This window comes from Mytilus edulis, chromosome 6, assembly GCF_963676685.1.
Source record: "Mytilus edulis chromosome 6, xbMytEdul2.2, whole genome shotgun sequence".
NCBI lineage: Eukaryota > Metazoa > Mollusca > Bivalvia > Mytilida > Mytilidae > Mytilus > Mytilus edulis.
The window spans coordinates 49,512,179-49,535,027 of record NC_092349.1 but is presented as its reverse complement, the minus strand read 5'-3'; the positions used below and the strand labels follow the sequence as shown (position 1 = coordinate 49,535,027).

Below are 22,849 nucleotides of genomic sequence, written 5' to 3'. Positions count from 1 at the left end.
TATAGGTGTTTTTGTAACAAAATTAATGTGGTCAAAGATCTAACAAATCTATTGCACAATACTGTGCAATTGAAGATTTCTTCTTGAAACTTTCGGATTTTAAAAATTTTGAAAAAATAAGGAATCCCTAAAAAATGGTAAACAAAAAATCCCCCGAAACTTTTTGAAACCCCCTTGGAACATTACCCCTTAAATTGACCTTGTAGTATTGAACCTTGTAGTAAAATTTCAGAAAGATACATACACTTAAACACAAGTTATTCTCATGATTGATTGTTTAGCCCTTTCTTGGCCCCTAATTCCTACATATTTAGGGCAATTAACCCAAAACTTAATCCCAGCCTCCCCTTTGTTATATGGTACATTGTGATAAAATTTCAGAGAGATTCATACATTACACACTAGTAATTGATCTATTCACTTAAACTTAAGTTATTATCCGGAAACCATGCAATGTGTCTTCTGACGACATCATACCATTATACGATCCCCAAATTTTTGAGATCGTATTAAAAAGGGATAAAAGACCAAACAAATTACTCGCCAAAGAGCACTGATGACCAAACATTCTGAAAAGTTTTCCCAGCTAAGGCAATCTATTCCTGAGGTAGAAATGCATTAGCATTTCAAAAATTCTGAGGTTTAGTTAACGTTAATTTATAATCATGACCATATCAATGATATTTCAGGTGAACACAGAAGTGCTGACTACTAGACTAATGATAACACAAGAGAGACATCGACCCAGTGGTTGAAAATAAACTCATCAAAGATGCAAGGGATTGAAATTTGGTGTTTGCGCCAGACGCGTTTCGTAAGATGATGCCGCGAAGTCAAAATTATTCCACAAAAAGAGATAAATGTCGACCGATTGTCTAGGTGAAAAATCCTCACCGGGACTTATTTTAGTCTAATTACTCCCGAAACAACAATCAATAGTTTCATCAAATCCAAGATGAGCTCATACGTCAATCATTTTGACATAGTTAAGTGTCATAAACTGTTATTACAGAGCTATGTCTCGCCCTTTTGTAATTTTGATTATGCCAATAATGAAATTAAAATAGCAATACTTTAACAAGCTGCAAAAGTTATGCAAATATTAAAAGTCAATACAATGAATCATTGCTGAGGTGCATGGCTAAATAATCTCCATGTAAATGAGATGTGCCAAACGCTGATACAATTGCTTACCAAATGCAAGTATTATTGACTTATTATATGTCGTCCCCTTTAAATAATCCTGAACACAAACATTAACTTGTAAACTATGTAAAAGTTTTCAAGTCAATGAATAAAAAAGAGGGGGTGGGGCTATATAATCTCCATGGAAACGATACTAGGAAATGTCAATAAATTGGCATTTCAAATATCATTGACTTAACAACAGGAGTTTATCTTATTATAAACTGATTTAATCAAAACCTTATACATGTAAACTAATCAAAAGTCGATAGACCATGACTGAGGGGGCAAGAATATGTTCCATGGAAATGAGACGTGTTAATGCTTATACAACTGTATACCAATTCAAATGTGCCTTTTCGTAAGGGTTTCATTGAACCGACCTAATCAGATACTAAAACAAGTAAAATAAGCAAAGGTTTCAAAATGTATAGATCATGACTGAGGGGGCAAGACCAAACACTCTTCATGAAAATAAGTTGTTCTGGTATCTATGATGAGTTTATCACTGATATTGTTATATTTATATATTAACTGTTTACAAAATTTAGAATTTTTTTTAAATACTAAGGCTTTTCTACCACAGGCATAGATTACCTTAGCTGTATTTGGCAACACTTTTAAGAATTTTGGATCTCAATGCTCTTCAACTTCGTACTTTATTTGGCTTTTTTTTTTTTTTTTTTTTTTTTTTTAACTATTTTGGATTCGAGCGTCACTGATGAGTCTTTTGTAAATGAAACGCGCGTCTGGCGTATATATAAAATTTAGTCCTGGTATCTATGATGAATTTATTTACAACCACTGGGTCGATGCCACTGCTGGTGGAAATTTATTTCTCCGAGGGTATCACAAGCCCAGTAGTCAGCACTATTTGTGCTGACATGAATTATCATTGATATTGTTATATATTTATAAATTAACTGTTTACAAAATTATGAATTTTTTGATATACTAAGGCTTTTCTATCACAGGCATATGTTACCTTAGCTGTATTTGGCAACACTTTTAAGAATTTTGGATCTCAATGCCCTTCAACTTCGTACTTTATTTGGCTTTTTTGTTGTTTTTTTTAAACTATTTTGGATTCGTGCGTCAGTGATGAGTCCTTTGGTCTTTTGTAGACGAAACGCGCGTCTGGCGTATATATAAAATTTAGTCCTGGTATCTATAATGAGTTTATTTACAACCACTGGTTCGATGCCACTGCTGGTGGAGATTTATTTCCCCGAGGGTATCACAAGCCCAGTAGTCAGCACTTTTTGTGCTGACATGAATTATCATTGATATTATTATATATTTATAAATTAACTGTTTACAAAATTATGAATTTTTTTAAATACAAAGGCTTTTCTACCACAGGCATAGATTACCTTAGCTGTATTTGGCAACACTTTTAAGAATTTTGGATCTCAATGCTCTTCAACTTCGTACTTTATTTGGCTTTTTTTTTTTTTTTTTTTTTTTTAACTATTTTGGATTCGAGCGTCACTGATGAGTCTTTTGTAGACGAAACGCGTGTCTGGCGTATATATAAAATTTAGTCCTGGTATCTATGATGAGTTTATTTACAACCACTGGGTCGATGCCACTGCTGGTGGAGATTTATTTCTCCGAGTGTATCACAAGCCCAGTAGTCAGCACTTTTTGTGCTGACATGAACTATCATTGATATTATTATATTTATAAATTAACTGTTTACAAAATTATGAATGTTTTGAAATACTAAGGCTTTTCTACCCCAGTCATAGATTACCTTAGCTGTATTTGGTTACACTTTTAAGAATTTTGGATCTCAATGCTCTTCAACTTCGTACTTTATTTGTTTTTTTTTAAAACTATTTTGGATTCGTGCGTCACTGATGAGTCCTTTAGTTTTTTGTAGACGAAACGCGCGTCTGGCGTATATATAAAATTTAGTCCTGGTATCTATGATGAGTTTATTTACAACCACTGGTTCGATGCCACTGCTGGTGGAGATTTATTTCCCCGAGGGTATCACAAGCCCAGTAGTCAGCACTTTTTGTGCTGACATGAATTATCATTGATATTATTATATTTATAAATTAACTGTTTACAAAATTATGAATGTTTTGAAATACTAAGGCTTTTCTACCCCAGTCATAGATTACCTTAGCTGTATTTGGTTACACTTTTAAGAATTTTGGATCTCAATGCTCTTCAACTTCGTACTTTATTTGGTTTTTTTTAAAACTATTTTGGATTCGTGCGTCACTGATGAGTCCTTTAGTTTTTTGTAGACGAAACGCGCGTCTGGCGTATATATAAAATTTAGTCCTGGTATCTATGATGAGTTTATTTACAACCACTGGTTCGATGCCACTGCTGGTGGAGATTTATTTCCCCGAGGGTATCACAAGCCCAGTAGTCAGCACTTTTTGTGCTGACATGAATTATCATTGATATTGTTATATATTTATAAATTAACTGTTTACAAAATTATGAATTTTTTTAAATACAAAGGCTTTTCTACCACAGGCATAGATTACCTTAGTTGTATTTGGCAACACTTTTAAGAATTTTGGATTTCAATGCTCTTTAACTTCGTACTTTATTTGGTTTTTTTTTTTTTTTTTTTTTTTAACTATTTTGGATTCGAGCGTCACTGATGAGTCTTTTGTAGACGAAACGCGTGTCTGGCGTATATATAAAATTTAGTCCTGGTATCTATGATGAGTTTATTTACAACCACTGGGTCGATGCCACTGCTGGTGGAGATTTATTTCTCCGAGGGTATTACCACTTTTTGTGCTGACATGAATTATCATTGATATTGTTATATTTATAAATTAACTGTTTACAAAATTATGAATGTTTTGAAATACTAAGGCTTTTCTACCCCAGGCATAGATTACCTTAGCTGTATTTGGTTACACTTTTAAGAATTTTGGATCTCAATGCTCTTCAACTTCGTACTTTATTTGTTTTTTTTTAAAACTATTTTGGATTCGTGCATCACTGATGAGTCTTTTGTAGACGAAACGCGCGTCTAGTGTATATATAAAATTTAGGACTGGTATCTATGATGAGTTTACTGTGCCAATGCTAATACAACTGCATACCAAATAAGATTGACCTACCACTTGTGATTCACCATAAACTAGACTTAATTACAAACTAAAACATTGCTGATGACGACGCCACCGACGCAGACAACAGCATACATATGACTTGCCTTTTGACCCCGTCAAGGAACAATAAATCAATCAAGGGCATTCAGACAATGTGAGATGTGAAAAGGGCAGAAAAAATGTGAGAAGTGAAAAGGGCAGAAAATGGTAAACTATAATACCAATAACAGACAACAGGTGCATATCAATAAATGTTGATCTTGCACTTTGTGAATAAAAAGAGATATGGTCATCCGTGTATATAAAAATAAAAAGGCCCATCCTATATATATTTCTTTTTTTATCTAGGCAATATCAATAATGTATGTTCATAAAATATTTTATTAATAGTAACATATGAAATAGCAAACAATAAACTTAATACATAAACATGTGAGGGTATTAATTGAACATATGCAGGATGTAAATTGTATACTGAATTTCATTATATCAATAATGACAAATAAATATATTGTCACTTTAAGGATGTACTTAGGTGAGTTTTTGGAATAAATGTCAAACGTTTGGACTCCTAGGTGTTTTCCATACAATACAAAATAAAATATTTTGCCCCATAACACCTATTTATCGTTTAACATTGACTTAATATATAGCTTATAAAAGGTCATTTGACAAAATTAAAGCAGATTCTGATTTTCTTTCTTTTGATTTGAAACCAAAATAATACCAATACAAATATAAGGTAAAATTCCAAGTCAGACTTTTCCCGCCATATTTTATAAAGCAAATATCTCAAAAAGGAGCTCCATGACCTATCAATAATTTAAGCTTATTTTAATCCTTAATTAAAAATCTCTTCCAGCTTAAAGTATCAATTTTGAATTCTTGACCTTAGGTCACCTAATAACATCCTTTATATTCTTGTAAAATTCTATAGGATACGTATAGCATAAATAAGAACTCTCTAACAACAATCCTATAAACAATTACACATGCACAGTATCTAATAGTATGTAACTATCTATAAAATTGTTCAAATATTTTAAGGAAAGGATAATTTTGATTTTCATGTATTTAAAAAAATATGCGATATACCATGTACAGCAAACTTACTTATTTTTTGCAGATACCTTATTGACACGTGTTTTTAGTTTCACACTTTTCACACTTTTTATTATGTCTTCATATATTGAGAGGTACAAGTTTGACATGTATAGGTCTACTCATGAATGTTGCTGAAATGAATAGTTCGGGAACAAAATTTAGTCCTTTAAAATGTGTAAGTGTAAATTATAACTATATACCAATTCTATAGCTAGGACATAACAACTTGTGTAATGATAACCAGTTCTTGCACACACAAAAATGTATACAAGAAAAATTCCCATGTTTGTCAAATTTTGCTTTATCTAAACTACGAAATTAACCCTACATGAAGACTAACAAGGTCATTCAACATAAGTAAAAAACAAAGCTAAAATTTAACTGTCTTATCTAAAGACCTAACTGAAAAAATCATGATACTAAAATAACCATTCATAGGGATTAACCCTGTCTTAGCACTCTAATGGCTAATGAACAGTGATTGTAATAATTCTAGGAAGTGTCTGTGGTTGACTCAATCTCTTGAGGGTAACCTGATTATATACTGGTTAATATCATATTACATACATATATCAGAGGATCCTTCATTTCTGTATTCTTTGATTTTAAGGTTATCTTTCTCTAAAAGTTGTCCAAGTTTTCCATTGTTTTATTTAAACACCCTGTTATTCTATTTTTTACCTATTTTTCTGTATTCTTATTTTGGATGCACATTATCTGGGTATCTATAAACCCAATCCAGAGTCCCATAAAAAAAACTTCAACACCAAACATTTATCCAATTTTTTTTATATTTTTAGGATCTTAGAATGTAAAGTGAACACAGATGAATGGAAGAAATGAATAAATGAATAAATGAATGAATGAATAAATAAATAAATAAATAAATAAATGAAACAAATGAATGAATGATTGAACTGTTTGAACATTAAATCTCTGTTAGGTATATTCTTTATTATGTTATGTTATGTCATCAATTGTTTATAGGCATACCCTGTTTTGAAATATTCAAATTTCAGATATTCATTAACTTGTTTAAAATTGTAAAATAACAAACATAACAAAACTTCTATAATGTAAACAAAAATAAACAAAAATCAATACAAATAACCCAAGCAATCAATGTATTAAACTTTAAATAATCTGGTTCAATTGTTGAATGTTTCTGTAATAAACTGTTAACGCAGAGATATGTCTCGCCTTTTTGTTATTTTGAAAGTGAAATTCAAATGTTGAAAATCAAAATATCAATACTTAAACATCCAAACGCAAGTAATGCAAAATATCTAAAGTCAATGAACCATGACTGAAGGTAAAGGGCCAATCAATCTCCGTTGAAATGAGATGTGTCAATGCTTTATATACAGCTGCATACCAAATATCATTGACCTACCAAAAGGGTTCCCAATAAACTGACTTTATTACGAACTAATACATTGTTGATGCTTCTGCCAGATAAAGTATACCTGTGTCTCACATTTTGAATCTGTATAGGCAATACAAAAACTGCAAATTCATCAAATATATGCATAGTGTAAAAAGTAAAACATACAATTAACTACATCACACATGAACCTTTTTACAACTTGTCAGATCTTAGCGTATTTTTATGGTATATTAGACAGACCTATTGTTTTATTGTTCCAGAAAATACTACACCCCCTGGGAAGGCAAATTTTTGTAATTTTATGTGGTGGGTGGTTGTATAAATTTGTAATACCAAAATGCAAAGGGAGTGTTGTTCTAATGTATTTTGATTTCTTTGGTTGGTGGTGATAAAAAAGTGCTGGCTCTGGGGGACGGTTGGGTGGGGGGATAGTATTTTCTGGAACAGTCCTTATTAAAAAATTATACACTCATAATACAAATACTACAAAGCAGATTAAAGATTTCACATAGATTACAGAGGTAGTGACTATATTCATATCTAATTAATTACCATGGTGATACATGTTTTTTAGAAACAATATCTGAGTAACTATATATAAATTCAGACATTACTGCATGCATTTATTATTGCGATTTTGTCATCTTAGACTAAAATGCAATTTTAAGTTTTGCGGTATTGAGAACAATCTGGTTTAATTTTAAAAAAAAAGTCAAAATGCATGTTTAATTATTGAGATTATAACCCTGACGCATTTTTCACAATATAAAAACAATGCAATAATTTCTGAATTTACAGTTCATGAACGAGTGAGATTTCATACATGTATCAGTCTGATTATACCAGAAATAACCGTCTAGTAAATACTGCACATTTCGTTCCAACTAAATATTATAGATATCCTGTATATTTTGGTTTATCAAGTTTGCTAATCTTTTGATTCCATTCGTTGAGAATAAACTACACAGACTTTGACTGGTATCAGCTAAACACAGATATGTTGTGGAATGAATAACCATTTCTACCCGTAGCTGCCATATATATGTACGCCACATGGTACACTGAAATACACAAAAAACAACATTATATACTGTGGGTTCCTTATTATTCCTTGGATACCAATATTTGTGGATTTAACAGGTATAGATGAACCAAGAAATTAAATGTTCAACAAATGACATTTTTTCTATAGACTTGAATGCAGACTTCAGAAAAACAACAAATATAGTTATCTATGTAAGCTTTCTTTAATCCACAAAAAATGGTACCCACTTGAAACTAAAATAGTCAAGACAACATTGTCAATAGTCAACCTTTAGTTGTTAACTTCTATGGTCTCTTGTTGAGTGTTTGTCTCATTGGAAATTATACTACAACTTCTTATTTCTGATATCAATAGACACACTTCAGATATCAGATATTCTAATAACAAATCCCCAATGCATATGCTAAATAGTCTATTTTTCAGTTTGAGAAACATCTGACATATCTCCAAGTTTTGTTGTATTACTACCAAAGAAAGGTTGACATAACTTTTTAAATCCAAACATTTTACTGTTCTATTTAAATGCATGATATGGTTAATACAGCAACAATCATTGAAAGATTTCAGCAGTCAACCCTCCTACTGATGCAACAGAAATTGATCTCTACAGCTCATACAAATGTGTTTATTCTAGAAAAGAATGTGACAGGAAAGGTTATAAAAAACTTGCATTTAAAGCTTGAATGCACTTTTTCTGTGCTGATTTATTTGAAATCTCAATAATTAATCTGACAATTTTATTCATTGTTTAAAAATTCAAATAATATATGCACAAATGAGGGGGTCTCATTGGGGGTTCCGATCCCAGATCCCGTTTACTTTTTTGTCAGATTCCCATATCCCGCTTACACTATGTACGTAACCAATTCTCATATTTTGTCATTTCCCGGGTCCTGCAAGACCTCATTTCTTGCACAATAATTTGATTTTCACGTGTCGCGCTTACAAAAAAATCAGAAATCCCGCGTCACACTTAGACCCCAATGAGACCCACAAATACATTTTTGACTTAGCAGTACATTTACTTACAGCCTGGTATGAGGAACAGTGACCCTCCAATAAAGAACACTAAACTATGCCATCCTGAAGTAATAATCAAATATATAAAAAATATTTAAGGTTGTACATAACACTACAGGGAGATAACTCACTAAAAATCAGCTCAACGATTTTATCCATTTTTTATACATTGTATATTCATCAAAGGTGTCCGTGGCTATTCTGTAGTTTACATGTTGTAATCAATAATGTACTATTGTAATTTTTATTCATGTATTTCTCTGTCCTGAGATTTCATTTATTTGTACTGTATTCCTATCACATAATGTTGTTCATTTAGTGTTTTTTTTTTAAATTGCCATATAAGAAGGAGGTTTGGCTAGCCATAAAACCAGGCTTAACCCATCTTTTTTTTCTATATATGTCCCGTACAAAGTCAGAAATATGGCAGTTGTTATCAAATAGTAGGTTTCTATCTATATTTGTGTTTTTTTATACAGTTCAGTGTTTCTGTTGTTCTGTTGTTTTCCTCATAGACTATCGTTCTTGTGTTTCCTTTGATAACTTTGGGACACACATTTATTTTTATTTAATCGATGTATGACTTTTGAACAGCAGTATACTAACTACTGTTGCTTTTATTTATAGAACAATTATAACTACTAAATATTAATATCTTACCTCTAAATGGTGAGATCATTATTGCAACACCGGTAATTACTAATACTGAAAAAAAATTCAATTTAAACTTTAATCATATTACTAAAATAACCCTGTCTCATTTTTTGCAGCAATAAAAACATCTCAATAATTTCTGAATTTTAAAAAGTAACAAAGTCTATAAGAAAATCAATGCACTGATAGCATCCTATTACTATGATGCTAAAATTAAAGGGGCTGGGGAGAACACTGAATGATTCTTAGATCATCAGAAATACCAATCTTATAATACTTACAGTAAGCATGGTAAAGACAACATTAAATGTACTGTAAATTCAGAAATTATTGCGTGCATTTATTCTTGTGATTTTGTTTTTTTAGACTTAAATGCGATTTACACATTTTTGCAATATTGAGAAAAATTGTGTTTAATTCATATAATAAATTTCAAAATGCAAGTGCAAATTATTGCGATTATGATCCTGTCGCATTTATTGCAATAATAAAAACATCACAATAATTTCTGAATTTACAGTAGTTCCTATGCAAAGTTTTATGTAAGTGTTCCATAAATCAATGTCAGTATATTTGGACTTGTATGCAATTACCAATAATTTCAAATAATATTCCAACTGAATCATCTTGCTTAGTCCTGCAATTAAAATATTAACAACATGACAACACACAATCTTTTTAGGTCTAACATTTAACACCAAACTAGAATTCATCTGAACATGCTAAATATTAATCATATCTTAAATACATTGTACAAAAATTCTACCCAATTGGTACAAAACTAACTTTAAGCCTCATAAAAAAATGGCTTTGGGTGTATTTTGGTTTTTGTTCAATAATACATGTTAACAGAATATACACTAATCTTGAGTTATTCTTTAGGAATGGGTTACACAGGTCATAAACAATTTTTAGCCATGGTGTTGTCAGTTTATTTTCGATTTATGAGTTTGACTGTCCCTCTGGTATCTTTTGTCCCTCTTTAACTGTGATGTAATATCATAAGCATTATGACATAGGAAATTTAAAGTAAAGTGCATAAATTCAAAAGTATGACTATGAGGATTAATTATTATTGGATGGATACTAATTTTCCTAGTTTTCTTGAATACAGGTAAACATAAATTTAAATGTTAAACGAAATACAAATTTCTATCATGGTAACAGACTTTGGCAGAACCATGAAATTGTATATCCATGAAAAGGCAAGATTTTCTGCAATCAACTAAAAAATTGGTACCCACAAAATATAAATGATGTCACAGTACTTAGTCTTTACTTACATAAGCCTATCAAAGTTAAAACAAAAGCCCCGATCACAACTCGACAGTTTTCACGAACCTTTGGATGCTGCCACCACCTAAAATACAATAAAATTAAAAAATTAAATAAAAGAAGTTCATAACAGATATGTACTTACAGTTCTTCTATTAAAGCATGCAAAACAAACAGTTGATTAACTTGCTTGCTATATTTGTTTGGATGTTTGTAAACAACAGGTAGGTAGTCTATTTCAATCTGTTTACTATTTACAGGAATATGATTGGACAATAAACATTAATTCATTTCATGTCAATTCTTATTGTCCAATCAAATCCCAGTATATATAAAAACAGACTGAAACTCTGCCTACCTATTGTTTGCAAACTACCAAGTAAATATAGCAAGCAAGTTGATCAATGTTTTGTTTTGCATGCTTTTATAGAAGAACTGTAAAAACAAAATCTATTTCAATACATTTCAGTTATATATAGCTATTTGATCTTCACTAACATGATTAAAATATCACTGATTTCGATTGTTTTCTTTTCAAGATAGTTTTGACAATTTTAAAAGCATTATTATCCACCAACAATAATCATACAACAATTCTCATCATAGATATTGAATAATTAATTACTTTTCTGTTATATTTGGAAAGAATTTAATGTGATTTGTCAAAAAAAGTTTAAGAAAAAAATATCTGAGTAATGAAAATGTACACTTTATTGTCATGCACCAAAAAAGACTGTTAAAGTCAGAGTCAGCAAAATTGTTTATCCTTATTAGTCAGAAAATACCCCAATTACTACCCTATGTATTAAAAGAATAACTTTTTTCACTGAAGCTAATAAATGTTCAGACAATAGACTAGCACAGTTATTTTACATGATCCTATATGCTAATGTATCATACTGATCAGACATTCACAGAATAATTTAACATATAAATGAGAATCTGGATGCGGGTCCTTCTTTTCCTACATGCTTTGAATCATTTTTCTCTATTTTTTTCTTTGATCATTTCTATCCTTTATATTCTAAATCTTTCTATCAGAACCACATATCCTTCTTCTCATTTTAATTTTTTTAATATTTTTTTTTGTGTTTTTTTTATCCTTCATATGCATTTATTCTGCATATTTTGCCGATTAATCTATATTCTGTAAAAAGTATCCAGACCCTCATAATTTACATATATATACATGTTGTAGTATAAAAATTTTCATATTTGTAACTGTCACCAAATCAATTTAAATGACTAAACTGAATATAAAATTTAAAACATGAACAAATGTGTTAATGATTCAGAAATGATACAAAAAATCAATTTTATCTATTTTGTGTTTGTTTTTTTTTCGTTTTATTTAACATTTTTCATAAAATGTTTAGTTTTAAAGTTATATATGTCATAGAAACAGCAAAATTTGCCAAGCAAACCACTCTCCCCCCAAAAATTGGTGTTAAAAAGATTGAAGAATCAAGGAATTCATTGAGGTTCTGTCCTTCAACACTTTAATGATATTTACAAACCTGCTCGTGCATTTTTCATTGTTATTCAACGCAAAATAATTATCTAAGAAACCTGGGACGATCTCATTGTCTACTTATTGTACCTCAAACTTATTTACCCGATGTAGTCTTTAAGTTGAGGTTCAATTTACTTAAAGTTAATCGGGCATGACTAATTAGATACGCCCTCTTAAAATCAAGGGGTCCGCAATAGGATCGGGAAAAAACACCCAGCAAAATACCTTAATTTACAATTTAAGAATTTGTTTGATTCAAAGAGCTTTTGGTTGCTTAAATATCTCCGATCAATAATCAGGCGGTATTTTGTGGAAATAATATCCTGTCCCAAAGCGGGAGATGCTGGCTGCAATAGGAATTTATTTATAAAAAAAGTCCATATCTCATTTACTTATAGAAGCCGTTATTGATCGTAAATTCATGACGTTTTGTTTATTGCTTTCGCTTACCGCGGAGAAAAAAATTGAGAAGAAGTGCTAATAGCTTAACTTTCGAGTTTTATCATTATGGTTCAAATCTATTCTATTACGGCATACGTTTTACCTCTAGCGAACGCTCTGCTTTATTGTAAAAAGTGCCACTCTAAATTTGTTAGCATTTGATTCCGATTGATCCACTTTGAATCTAGTCGTGAATATGCATGACATATTTGCCACTGGACACAAAGGAGCAATAAATTAATTAGCTTCACTTAGTGATGTATAATCATTTGTCCTCAGTTGGTTATAGTCTCAAACAGTTTTTCCATTTTTTATATTATTATTTACATTTGAATTTTTATGCGTAAATCTTAACATTTCTTCCATCAATTTTTCTCTTTGCATTTAATCTTTTTTTTTAACATTAAAAAAATGTTGTCGTAGTACACATCAGGTTTTACATTGTATAATTTCCAGCAAAACTAATAGGGGAGGGACTAGAACAGAAAAACAATCTTCACTGAGTGGCTATAACTCAAATATTGAAGCGTACCATGACGGCTGTCTCGTCTAGGTGACAACATTTGCTGTTTCAAGTTTATTTATATCTCAGACTGGTATAATAGTTGTTATAAAAGCAACAACAAAAAAAATGATAAAAAAAGGTTGACAACAATTTATAAAAAGATTCAACTAATATTTTGGGCGTTTCATTTTTTTTATATTGTCTACTATTGTTCTAGCAAAAGTCACAAAAAATGTTATTAAAATCAGTCATGCGACTTATTTGAAAACATTTAGCTGACCTTTCTTGTTGCTTACACATTTCAATCATTCAACTCGTGCATAGATCGTCTTTCCCTCTAATGTTTAATTCTAAAGATAGCGTGAAATTCTCACTGCACCAGGCATCGTATATACATTCCTATTGATTTTGATCGGACAAAGCTGCGTATTTATATAACCAATAAGCTAAACGAACGCACCCATTTATCAAGGGTATACTGTGGGACAGGAGAGGTCCAGAGATGTCAATATTTCAATATTTCTATACCCAATCGAATCATTTCATTTGCGGATCCAGGAGGGGGGTCCGGGCGTTGGAACACCCCTTTTTTGGCCGATCAATGCATTTGAATGGGGGGGGGACATATAGTTGGAACCCCCCTTTTTTGTCCTGGGTTGGGAACCCCTCTTTAATAAAAAGGAGATAAAGGTAAAAATTAATGCAACAGCAACCTAAAGACACAGATAAACAAAAATATTTAGAGTCAACATTCGTTTTTTTTTTATAGAAAGACGCGTATACAGAATGATAAGCTCAAAACTGACCCCAGACTAAATAATAGGTATACTGAGTTAATTCAATAATATTTTCCGTCAAATATTATATATATCCGAAAAGGCACATTTGATTTAATATTATTTACCGTCAAAGATATCCCAACAATCACAAGTGTTTAGTTGAAAAATTTCACCTGCCATATTTTAATTTTGATCGGTGAAAATTTAAGAAGTTGTAATATAAACCAGTAAAAGAAAACTACTTCATTGTATAATAAAACGGTAAAATAAATAATGATAATGGATGACGACCAGCGGCAAATAAAATTAATATTCAGGACGATTAGATGTAAATATAAGAGTATTAACCTCGTTTTTTACCAGACTGACAAACTGATTCGGTTTTTTTTATCGTGTAAGTTCACAAGATATTAGTTCGCAGGAAGAAAAGTCACCCGACCCGGACACATTTTCGACTCTGAGCCGGCCAGTCTTTAACGTCTTTGTTTGACCCGTTCGGGATTCGAACAAATGACCTCCCGCTCTCGAGGCGAACGCCCCCACACGAGACCAACCAGGAGAGCGGTAGAGATTGGTAGTACAGAATATCATACCAAAAACTAAAGCACAATACACAATACAGTTTCACAGAATTATCACAGTTACTAAAGCGAACTTAAAGTATCTAACCTAACTTAGATGCTTGAAATGATTTTGTAAACTACACGTAAACATGGATGATCGACTTCAGGGTAGATTTTATGGATCAACGCTCCTGGCAAATTAAAAACTCTTACACCTAATATTCGAGTGGTCCAAATATTGCCAGCTGTTTCAAGTCTAAATTTCTGTCCTTATTCAATATACCCTCATTTTCCAGTGGTATTTTAAAAGTTTCACGTCCAACCTCACTGTTGACCTCCTATTGTACGACCTATTGTATTTAAAATGTATGTGTTATAGTCATGAACATGCATGAAATATTTGCTACTGGACGTAAAGCAACCAACAGTCAATCAACTTAATAGCTTTCTCTGTACTAGTACTTAGCACACAAAGACAAGATCTTGTAAAATGCTATAATTTACAATTTCCATTTAAAAAAAAATCGGGAGCGGAGGGGGTCTCTTCAGTTTATCACATAACTGACTGCTTATTAAAAAGTTTTAAATATTATTTTACTATGGTTCTTATCTTTTGTTTTAATACGATTTAGAACATATGATTTTTTTTGTCAGGCAAGGATAAAACTAAGAAAGATAAACAAATTTTCAGGTGTTAGACATGAAAAGGGAATAACGGGCGACTAGATTAAAGAGTTTGTTTTCATATAATGCATTGAACTTGCAAACATATCTCACCTCACACGTTTTAATCGGGCCAGTGAAACCTAGTTTAATACGGTTTTATTCATTGAACATGTTGAAGTTTGCATGCATAGTTTTTTTTTTTTTTAAACACAAATAAAGCAAGAACTATTTAATAATTAATTGGACTGAATAGACAAAATTATTCATTTTGTATTCGCATGTAACGTAATGTAGGAAAATTACCAAATCAGAAACAAAAGGAACATTTACCGGATGAATATTGTGAAGGACCTTATGCATCTAGGTCTGTCCGATTAGATGTTCTGAAACAAGCTGTTTAAAAAGCTAATTGTTAGAAGAGTTTACTTACTGTTTTCTAAGGTCTGATCTTTACGAATCTATTTCATGATTACTGACAGATCAAAAACATCAAGTATATATAGCATGAAGTTTTGGGCATAATATTCATTGTTCAGTTATAAATGAGGTCTGCTTGGGGTTTTGATTGCCTGATTTATTAAATAAGAAATCGTTATTTTGAAAAGTTGGCTGAAAAAATATAAATTTACCCCTTAATTTTGTAAAACTATCATTTTGTATTATTTAGATGCTATTTTTTTTTTTTATCATAAATAGATAATTATGATGTAATTCTATTAAAACGGTCCGTTTGCATTTCAATTTGGTAACTGTTAATTGTATATATCAGTCTGAGTACAGTTTAACTATCATTTAAGTTGAACATACTTAGACTCGTCCAGTTCAGGGGAATTAGGTTTCAGCAAGTGCTTTTTATGTACTTTTCTTATATTTTTGACGGTTTGTAAGTCAGTAAAAGTTCAATGATTAAGTTAATATTGACATTAAAAGACCTCCTCACAAAAAGGGCTGTTCAAATCCCCTCGCCCTTCGGGCTCGGAGATCTGAACAACCCTTTTTGTTCGGAGGTCTTTTAATATCAATATTAACTTATCATTGAACTTTTACTATTACTTAACATTGCTTTTTATTATAATTTTGAATCTAGCATATGATTGCATTGTGACTTTAGCATGTTTAGGTTAAGAATGAATTGATAAAATTTTAATCAAAAGATAATTTTAAATTAAATTCTGCATGTTCTGTGGTAAAAAAAATGAGACGATCTGTAGCATCAATATATAAGTAATATTTACAAAAGAGGGATAACTCATAATTAAAAGATATAAAGAGTTTAATTTACGCTTTTACGAAATGAGTTTTTGAAAAACAGTAATAGTAACACTTATCATGCTAATAACAACTAACCAAATAATAAAATACATGTACATTGTAGTATAAACTGCTGTAAAGAAAGAAGCTGAATTATAAATAAATGCTGTGGTAAAACTACTGGAAATTTCATATGAGAAAATATTGATTGTATTTATAATTCCTGCAAATATTGGTCAAAGTTGAAATTTGAGATTATAAACCAAATTTACAAGATTACAAAATAAAATGTCTTCAAAAATAATTCATTACCATTTTAACAACTGAAATTAATTTTTTTTTTTAATCTCCAAACTGAAATTAGCATACAATCAATACACTCTAATTATCATTTACAAAATGTACCTGAATATTTACCAGTAATTTTACACTACATGCAGTATGTAAGAACAAAGCAAAAGTAATATACATGATATAAGGGCTTGATATATAATGTACAAAGCTGGGAACGACCTTACCTATAGTTCCATGACCTTGAGGATATGACACTAACATTCTCGTCAGTTCTGCTTACAGACAGGTTAGAAACTGCAGATTTCCTACTACAAAATCACCAGTGATGAAACAAAATAAGGGAGAATAGAAGAAAGGTAAGGTAAGAAAAGGTGGAAGGCCGAAGCAAGATTGTCTGATATGGTCACCAAATCTTTAAAAGCTTGCTTGAATACAGGTAAATATTCATGACTGACCAGAATGAGAAATGGAAAATAAGCTTAATTTTCAAATATCATTATTCTGTGCCAAAAATATCATCAGACAATTCATTGATGACTAATTTGCCAAAGTAGAAATTAGAAGACTCTTGTTAACCAGATGCTAGCACATTTTAAAGAGCCAGACAAGCTTAAACTTGACCCAAATTTAACTTGCCAATTAGCCCAGCCTTTTTTTCTCATTACATTAATTTAAGGGCATGTTAATTTCATAGTAAGCATGTAAAATTAAAAAGAAGCTTACAAGTCGGCTTGACCTCTTTTTATAAACATTGGTCTTATAATTTCTACCTCACTCAAACTTTTCCATTTCTTACATATCTGACAGTGATACAAATTTGGAAGGGTTGCATGGTAAGGGTTGCATGGTTACGGCTGCTTAGAATTATAAAACTTGTTGTATAAATAAACCCATCAGAAAATTAACAAATTTCTTACCAAATACTTTTTACAACTTTCCTTCAAAAATAATTAGGAAGGGTAATCATGTAATTAAAACACGAAATATAATATCTGCTTAATTAACAAGAATACACAGATGCCCCACTCGCAGTATCATTTTCTACAAAAATGTATTTTTTGGGGCCAGCTGAAGGACACCTACGGGTGCGGGAATTCTCACTACATTGAAGACCCATTGGTTGCCTTCGGCTGTTGTTTGCTCTATGGTCGGGTGGTTGTCGCTTTGACATATTCACCATTTCCTTTCTCAATTTTATGTTCAATGGACTGTGAGATTGGGGTAAAAACTCTAATTTGGCATTAAAATTAGAAAGATTATATCATAGGGAACATATGTACTAAGTTTCAAGTTGATTAGACTTCAACTTAATCAAAAACTATCTTGACCAAAAACTTTAACTGTTTATATATAATTAACCTGAAGCGGGACAAACGAACAAACCTAGGTGAGGTTAGGCATGTTAGGTAAAAATTAAGAAATTAAGAAATTAAAATTGATACTATAAGCTGGTAGAGCATCAATTAAGGATAAAGATAAGCTAAAAATATTGATAGGTCATGGACCTCCTTTTTGACATATTCAAGATTTAAAATATAGTGGGAAAAGGCTGACTCGGACTTTTACCTTATATTTGCATTGGTATTATTTGGGTCTCAAAACAGAAATAAGAAAATCAAGAATCCTATAAATTTTTGGTAAATGACCTTTCATGAGCTAATAAGGTGGTACCCAACACTTTCACTAAAATTAATTTTGCTCGTTTAATTTTCATAAAATTTTGTGAAAGTACATTTACTTTTGATCCTTTAACAATAAATATAAAAAATTAAATGAATTTAAACTAACCGTTTTGTCAGAACAAGAGTGCACACGCTGAAATGTCTCGCCTTCTATACTAATCATTGATATTATGTTGATAGTCCTAAGTATAAAGCTAAACTTTAATACAACTGTCACATAAGTTTAACATTAACCAAGATAATTAAACAAAGACCAATGAACCTTGAAAATGAAGTCAAGGTCAGATGAACCATGCCAGACAGACATGTACAGCTAACAATGCTTCTATACAACATATATAGTTGACATTATTACTTATAGTTTAAGAAAAATAGACCAAAACACAAAAACTTATCACAGTGCAATGAACCGTAAAAATGAGGTCACAGTCAAATAAAACCTGCGCGATTGACATAAAGATCATAAAATATTTCCATACACCAAATATAGATGACCTATGGCATATAGTATTAGATAAAAAGACCAAAAATCAAGAACTTAACTTTGACCACTGAACCATGAAAATGAGGTCAAGGTCACATGACATCTGCCTGCTAGACATGTACACCTTACAATCATTCCATACAACAAATATAGTAGACCTATTGCATATAGTATGAGAAAAACAGACCAAAACACAAAAATTTAACTATAACCACTGAACCATGAAAATGAGGTCAAGGTCAGATGACACCTGCCAGTTGGACATGTACACCTTACAGTCCTTCCATACACCGAATATACTAGCCCTATTGCTTATAGTATCTGAGATATGGACTTGACCACCAAAACTTAACCTTGTTCACTGATCCATGAAATGAGGTCGAGGTCAAGTGAAAACTGTCTGACAGACATGAGGACCTTGCAAGGTACGCACATATTAAATATAGTTATCCTATTACTTATAATAACAGAGAATTCAACATTACAAAAAATCTGAACTTTTTTTTCAAGTGGTCACTGAACCATGAAAATGAGGTCAAGGACATTGGACATGTGACTGACGGAAACTTCATAACATGAGGCATCTATATACAAAGTATGAAGCATCCAGGTCTTCCACCTTCTAAAATATAAAGCTTTTAAGAAGTTAGCTAACGCCGCCGCCGGATCACTATCCCTATGTCGAGCTTTCTGCAACAAAAGTTGCAGGCTCGACAAAAATTACACTGGTTATATATAGCAATTTGACAAACACCAATTTTGATCATTGAGAAGCTTAATATTCCTTTTGCAACACAACGTAATTAAAACGTTTAGCTGACTTTACAGAGTTATCTCCCTGTAGTGTTATGTACTACCTAAGTAAGTCTTATATGAACAAATAAATGGGTGTTATGGGGCAAAATATTTTGCATTGTATTGTTTGGAAAAACACCAAGGAGTCCGAACATTTGACACAAATTTCAAAACCTCACCTAAGTACATCCTGAAGTCATAGTTATAGAGGTGCACTTGAAAAAGTACAATAAAAGAGTGATTTTTGATAGAAAAAGAAACCTTTTATCTTTTATAAATATCACGAAAATAATAATATGGACATATAAAAGGTATACATTTAAACTTTCTACACAACCATGACTGCTTACTACATGATTTGAAGAACAAACTTTACTATAAGCTTGATTTATGACATTGTAAGGAATGTAAGGTATTAATACATTGTAGAATATATGTAAATTATATTGAAAAGCAACGTGTGTCAAGAAATTTTTGTAAAAAGTAGCCAGAGTTAATTTTGAAAAATACTAACTTAAAATAAAAAAAGTTTCAGTCCAATGATACATGTAGTGACATGTATTATACCACTTACAGTTAGAGTTGCCAAAACAAATGGTACATGTATGTTAATTTTGTCTTGTAACTTACATGTACTTTTTGTACTTTTCCATACATCATGTACATTGTGAACATGTATGTTAATTTTGTCTTGTAACTTACATGTACATTTTGTACTTTTCCATACATAATGTACATTGTGAACATGGTGAATGAAAAATGTTTTTTTATAGAGCTGAAAATATATATATATCTTTACACATGTATAATTTGGCTTTAATACCTTGATTTAGATCCAGAACTTGATATGAGAGATTGTGTTTGTGCATCATCATCATACTGAAAAAGAAATTGTAATTGTCATTACAACACAAACATGACAAAAAGCCCCTTAACAATGAAAATCCATACCTGGAATTAAAACAATTGAGTCGATTGAAATACAGAATCTCACTGCATTGCACTGTGTCCACCTTACTAAGGATCTGATAATGCTAAGTTTCTATTTTTTGTTTTAAAATCCTTTTAGGATTCTCTAGATTTTGTGTACATGTCATATAAATGATAGACACCTTAAAAAATATGTACATTTAGGCAGGAATTTCCTTTGCTAAATCATGTAATCATTACCAGTTGTACATTTATGTACATGTATTATTGTCATTTTCTTCATTTTCTTTAATTTCATATTCTGATGTCAGACTCAGATTTCTCTTAAACTGAGTTTTACTGCGCGTTTTGTTTTGCATTTTTTTTTGCAACATTGGCTAGAGATATAGGGGGAGGGTTGAGATCTCAAAAAACATGTTCAACCAGCCGCAATTTTGCACCTTTACCAAGTCAGGAGCTTCTGGCCTTTGGTATCTTGTATGATTTTTAATTTTTAGTTTCTTGTATATAATTAGGAGAATAGCATGACGTCCATTATCACTGAACTAGAATACATATTTGTTTAGGGGCCAGCTGAAGGATGCCTCTGGGTGCGGGAGTTCCTCCTGCATTGAAGACCCATTAGTGGCCTTCCGCTGTTGTCTGCTCTATGGTCGGATTGTTCTCTTTAGACACATTCCCCATTTCCATTCTCAATTTTATGCAGTATAATTTTATGTTTTGAGGTAGATATTATATCAGAGAACTTTGTCATGGTTGTTCTATTGTATTTTTTTAACATATTATTTTGTGGTTAAACCAAAGTCTGAACAATTGATGTCTTGAAGGGTTATTCTATTTTAGTTGACATGCTTGACGTCCTAGTATAAGTATGCCTAGAAAAATTAACAGAAAAAAATTGATATGCGTTTCATGTCATAACTATTTCATTTTGTACATGTTGTATTTGGACTATGCATACATGTATATACTCATAAAATCATGCTCCTGCTGCACCTAAGGATGATTAGTCAGCCAGGACAGGGATGGAAAAAATAGATATTTTTTTTGCTATATATAGGATGGTCAGCAAATTGTAAAAAGAAAAAAAAGACATCATGATGCATGACTGCATCTAAATTCATGATTGCAAAAGAGACATTGAAAGTTGTCATAATATAACAGGTCACGAAGATCACTGCAATTCACAAATTTTAACACTTTCTGGCAACAAATCAATGAATTAACTACATGTTCCATGAGGGTTACTAAGGAATGTCCTTAGCCATCAAACAGTCATTTTCAGCTATCATTTAAAGCGATAAATTGATAAAAATTTTACCATCATTCGTCAAAATATCCTTATAGTGATTTGTTAGGAGTCCAATAATCATGATAATCAAATAATAATAATGGTTAAAGTTGTTGGAAACAAGAATGTGTCCTCAGTACACGAATGCCCCACTCGCACTATCATTTTCTATGTTCATTGGACCGTGAAATTGGAGTAATATCTCTAATTTGGCATTAAAATTAAAAAGATCATATCATAAGGAACATGTGTACCAAGTTTGAACATGTTGAAGTCGATTGAACTTCAACTTCATCAAAAACAACCTTTACCAAAAACTTTAACCTGAAGCGGGACAGACGGACGAACGGACAGATGAACAGACAAGAAATAATAATGCCCCTCTACTATCGTAGGTGGGGCATAAAAATGAACTTGAATTCGAAGTAAAAGTAAGAGCAACAAAAGTTACTATAAATCTGTTAATGTCATTTCACTTTTGGCGAGAACATTTACTGCTATTTGTCATGAAAGTACCCCCATTACGACACTTTTCATGTGAATATACTGACCAGGATGTCAGTGCTAGATTGAGAGTCTTCAACATTGACAACATTGCTGCCAGATTTCCTTTTGAATTTAAACGGATTCTCTGATGATGTAGAACCATATACTCTTATCTTATCTTCATCATCTGATAGATTTATATCGGTAACGTCTACTTCAGATGTTGTCATTCTTATTTCATTGGTCTCCTAGTTTAGCCCATTTTTTGAAACACAATTTTCTACCAGTTCAAGAAGTTTACACCCAAAAATATTCCCGCTTACAACATTAAAAATTGTCAACAAACAGACACAGAAAAAAATAATTACTGAAAACAATCACTCGGACATAAATTGAATATAATAGAA

The 22,849-nt window shown here is 31.4% G+C and overlaps 1 protein-coding gene across 3 annotated transcripts; it reads right to left on the bottom strand.

The window, feature by feature from the left end:
- Nucleotides 1-4,642: 4,642 nt before the first annotated feature.
- On the bottom strand, nucleotides 4,643-22,794 carry LOC139527836 (transmembrane protein 134-like). Of its 3 annotated transcripts, none has more exons than XM_071323513.1 (7): nucleotides 22,508-22,794; nucleotides 20,559-20,614; nucleotides 16,999-17,082; nucleotides 10,771-10,847; nucleotides 9,494-9,538; nucleotides 8,843-8,896; nucleotides 4,643-7,829 (listed from the first exon to the last, which is right to left on the bottom strand). In XM_071323513.1, exons 1-7 carry the CDS (start codon nucleotides 22,670-22,672, stop codon nucleotides 7,750-7,752), a joined length of 561 nt encoding a protein of 186 aa, XP_071179614.1. In that variant the 5' UTR covers nucleotides 22,673-22,794; the 3' UTR covers nucleotides 4,643-7,749. The 3 variants fall into 3 exon arrangements, with proteins under 3 accessions (XP_071179614.1, XP_071179615.1, XP_071179617.1); XM_071323514.1 differs by lacking the exon at nucleotides 16,999-17,082 and adding an exon at nucleotides 17,692-17,712 and having other exon boundaries at nucleotides 22,508-22,775; XM_071323516.1 differs by lacking the exon at nucleotides 16,999-17,082 and having other exon boundaries at nucleotides 22,508-22,774.
- Between the last annotated feature and the right edge of the window lie 55 nt (nucleotides 22,795-22,849).

Coding starts and splice junctions, on each gene's coding strand:
- LOC139527836 (XM_071323513.1), bottom strand. CDS start 22,672: ATGACAACATCTGAAGTAGACGTTACCGATATAAATCTATCAGATGAT. Junction 8,897..9,493: donor AATGATCTCACCATTTAGAG/GTAAGATATTAA, acceptor TTATTACTTCAG/GATGGCATAGTTTAGTGTTC. Junction 7,830..8,842: donor ACTGTTCCTCATACCAGGCT/GTAAGTAAATGT, acceptor TGTGTATTTCAG/TGTACCATGTGGCGTACATA.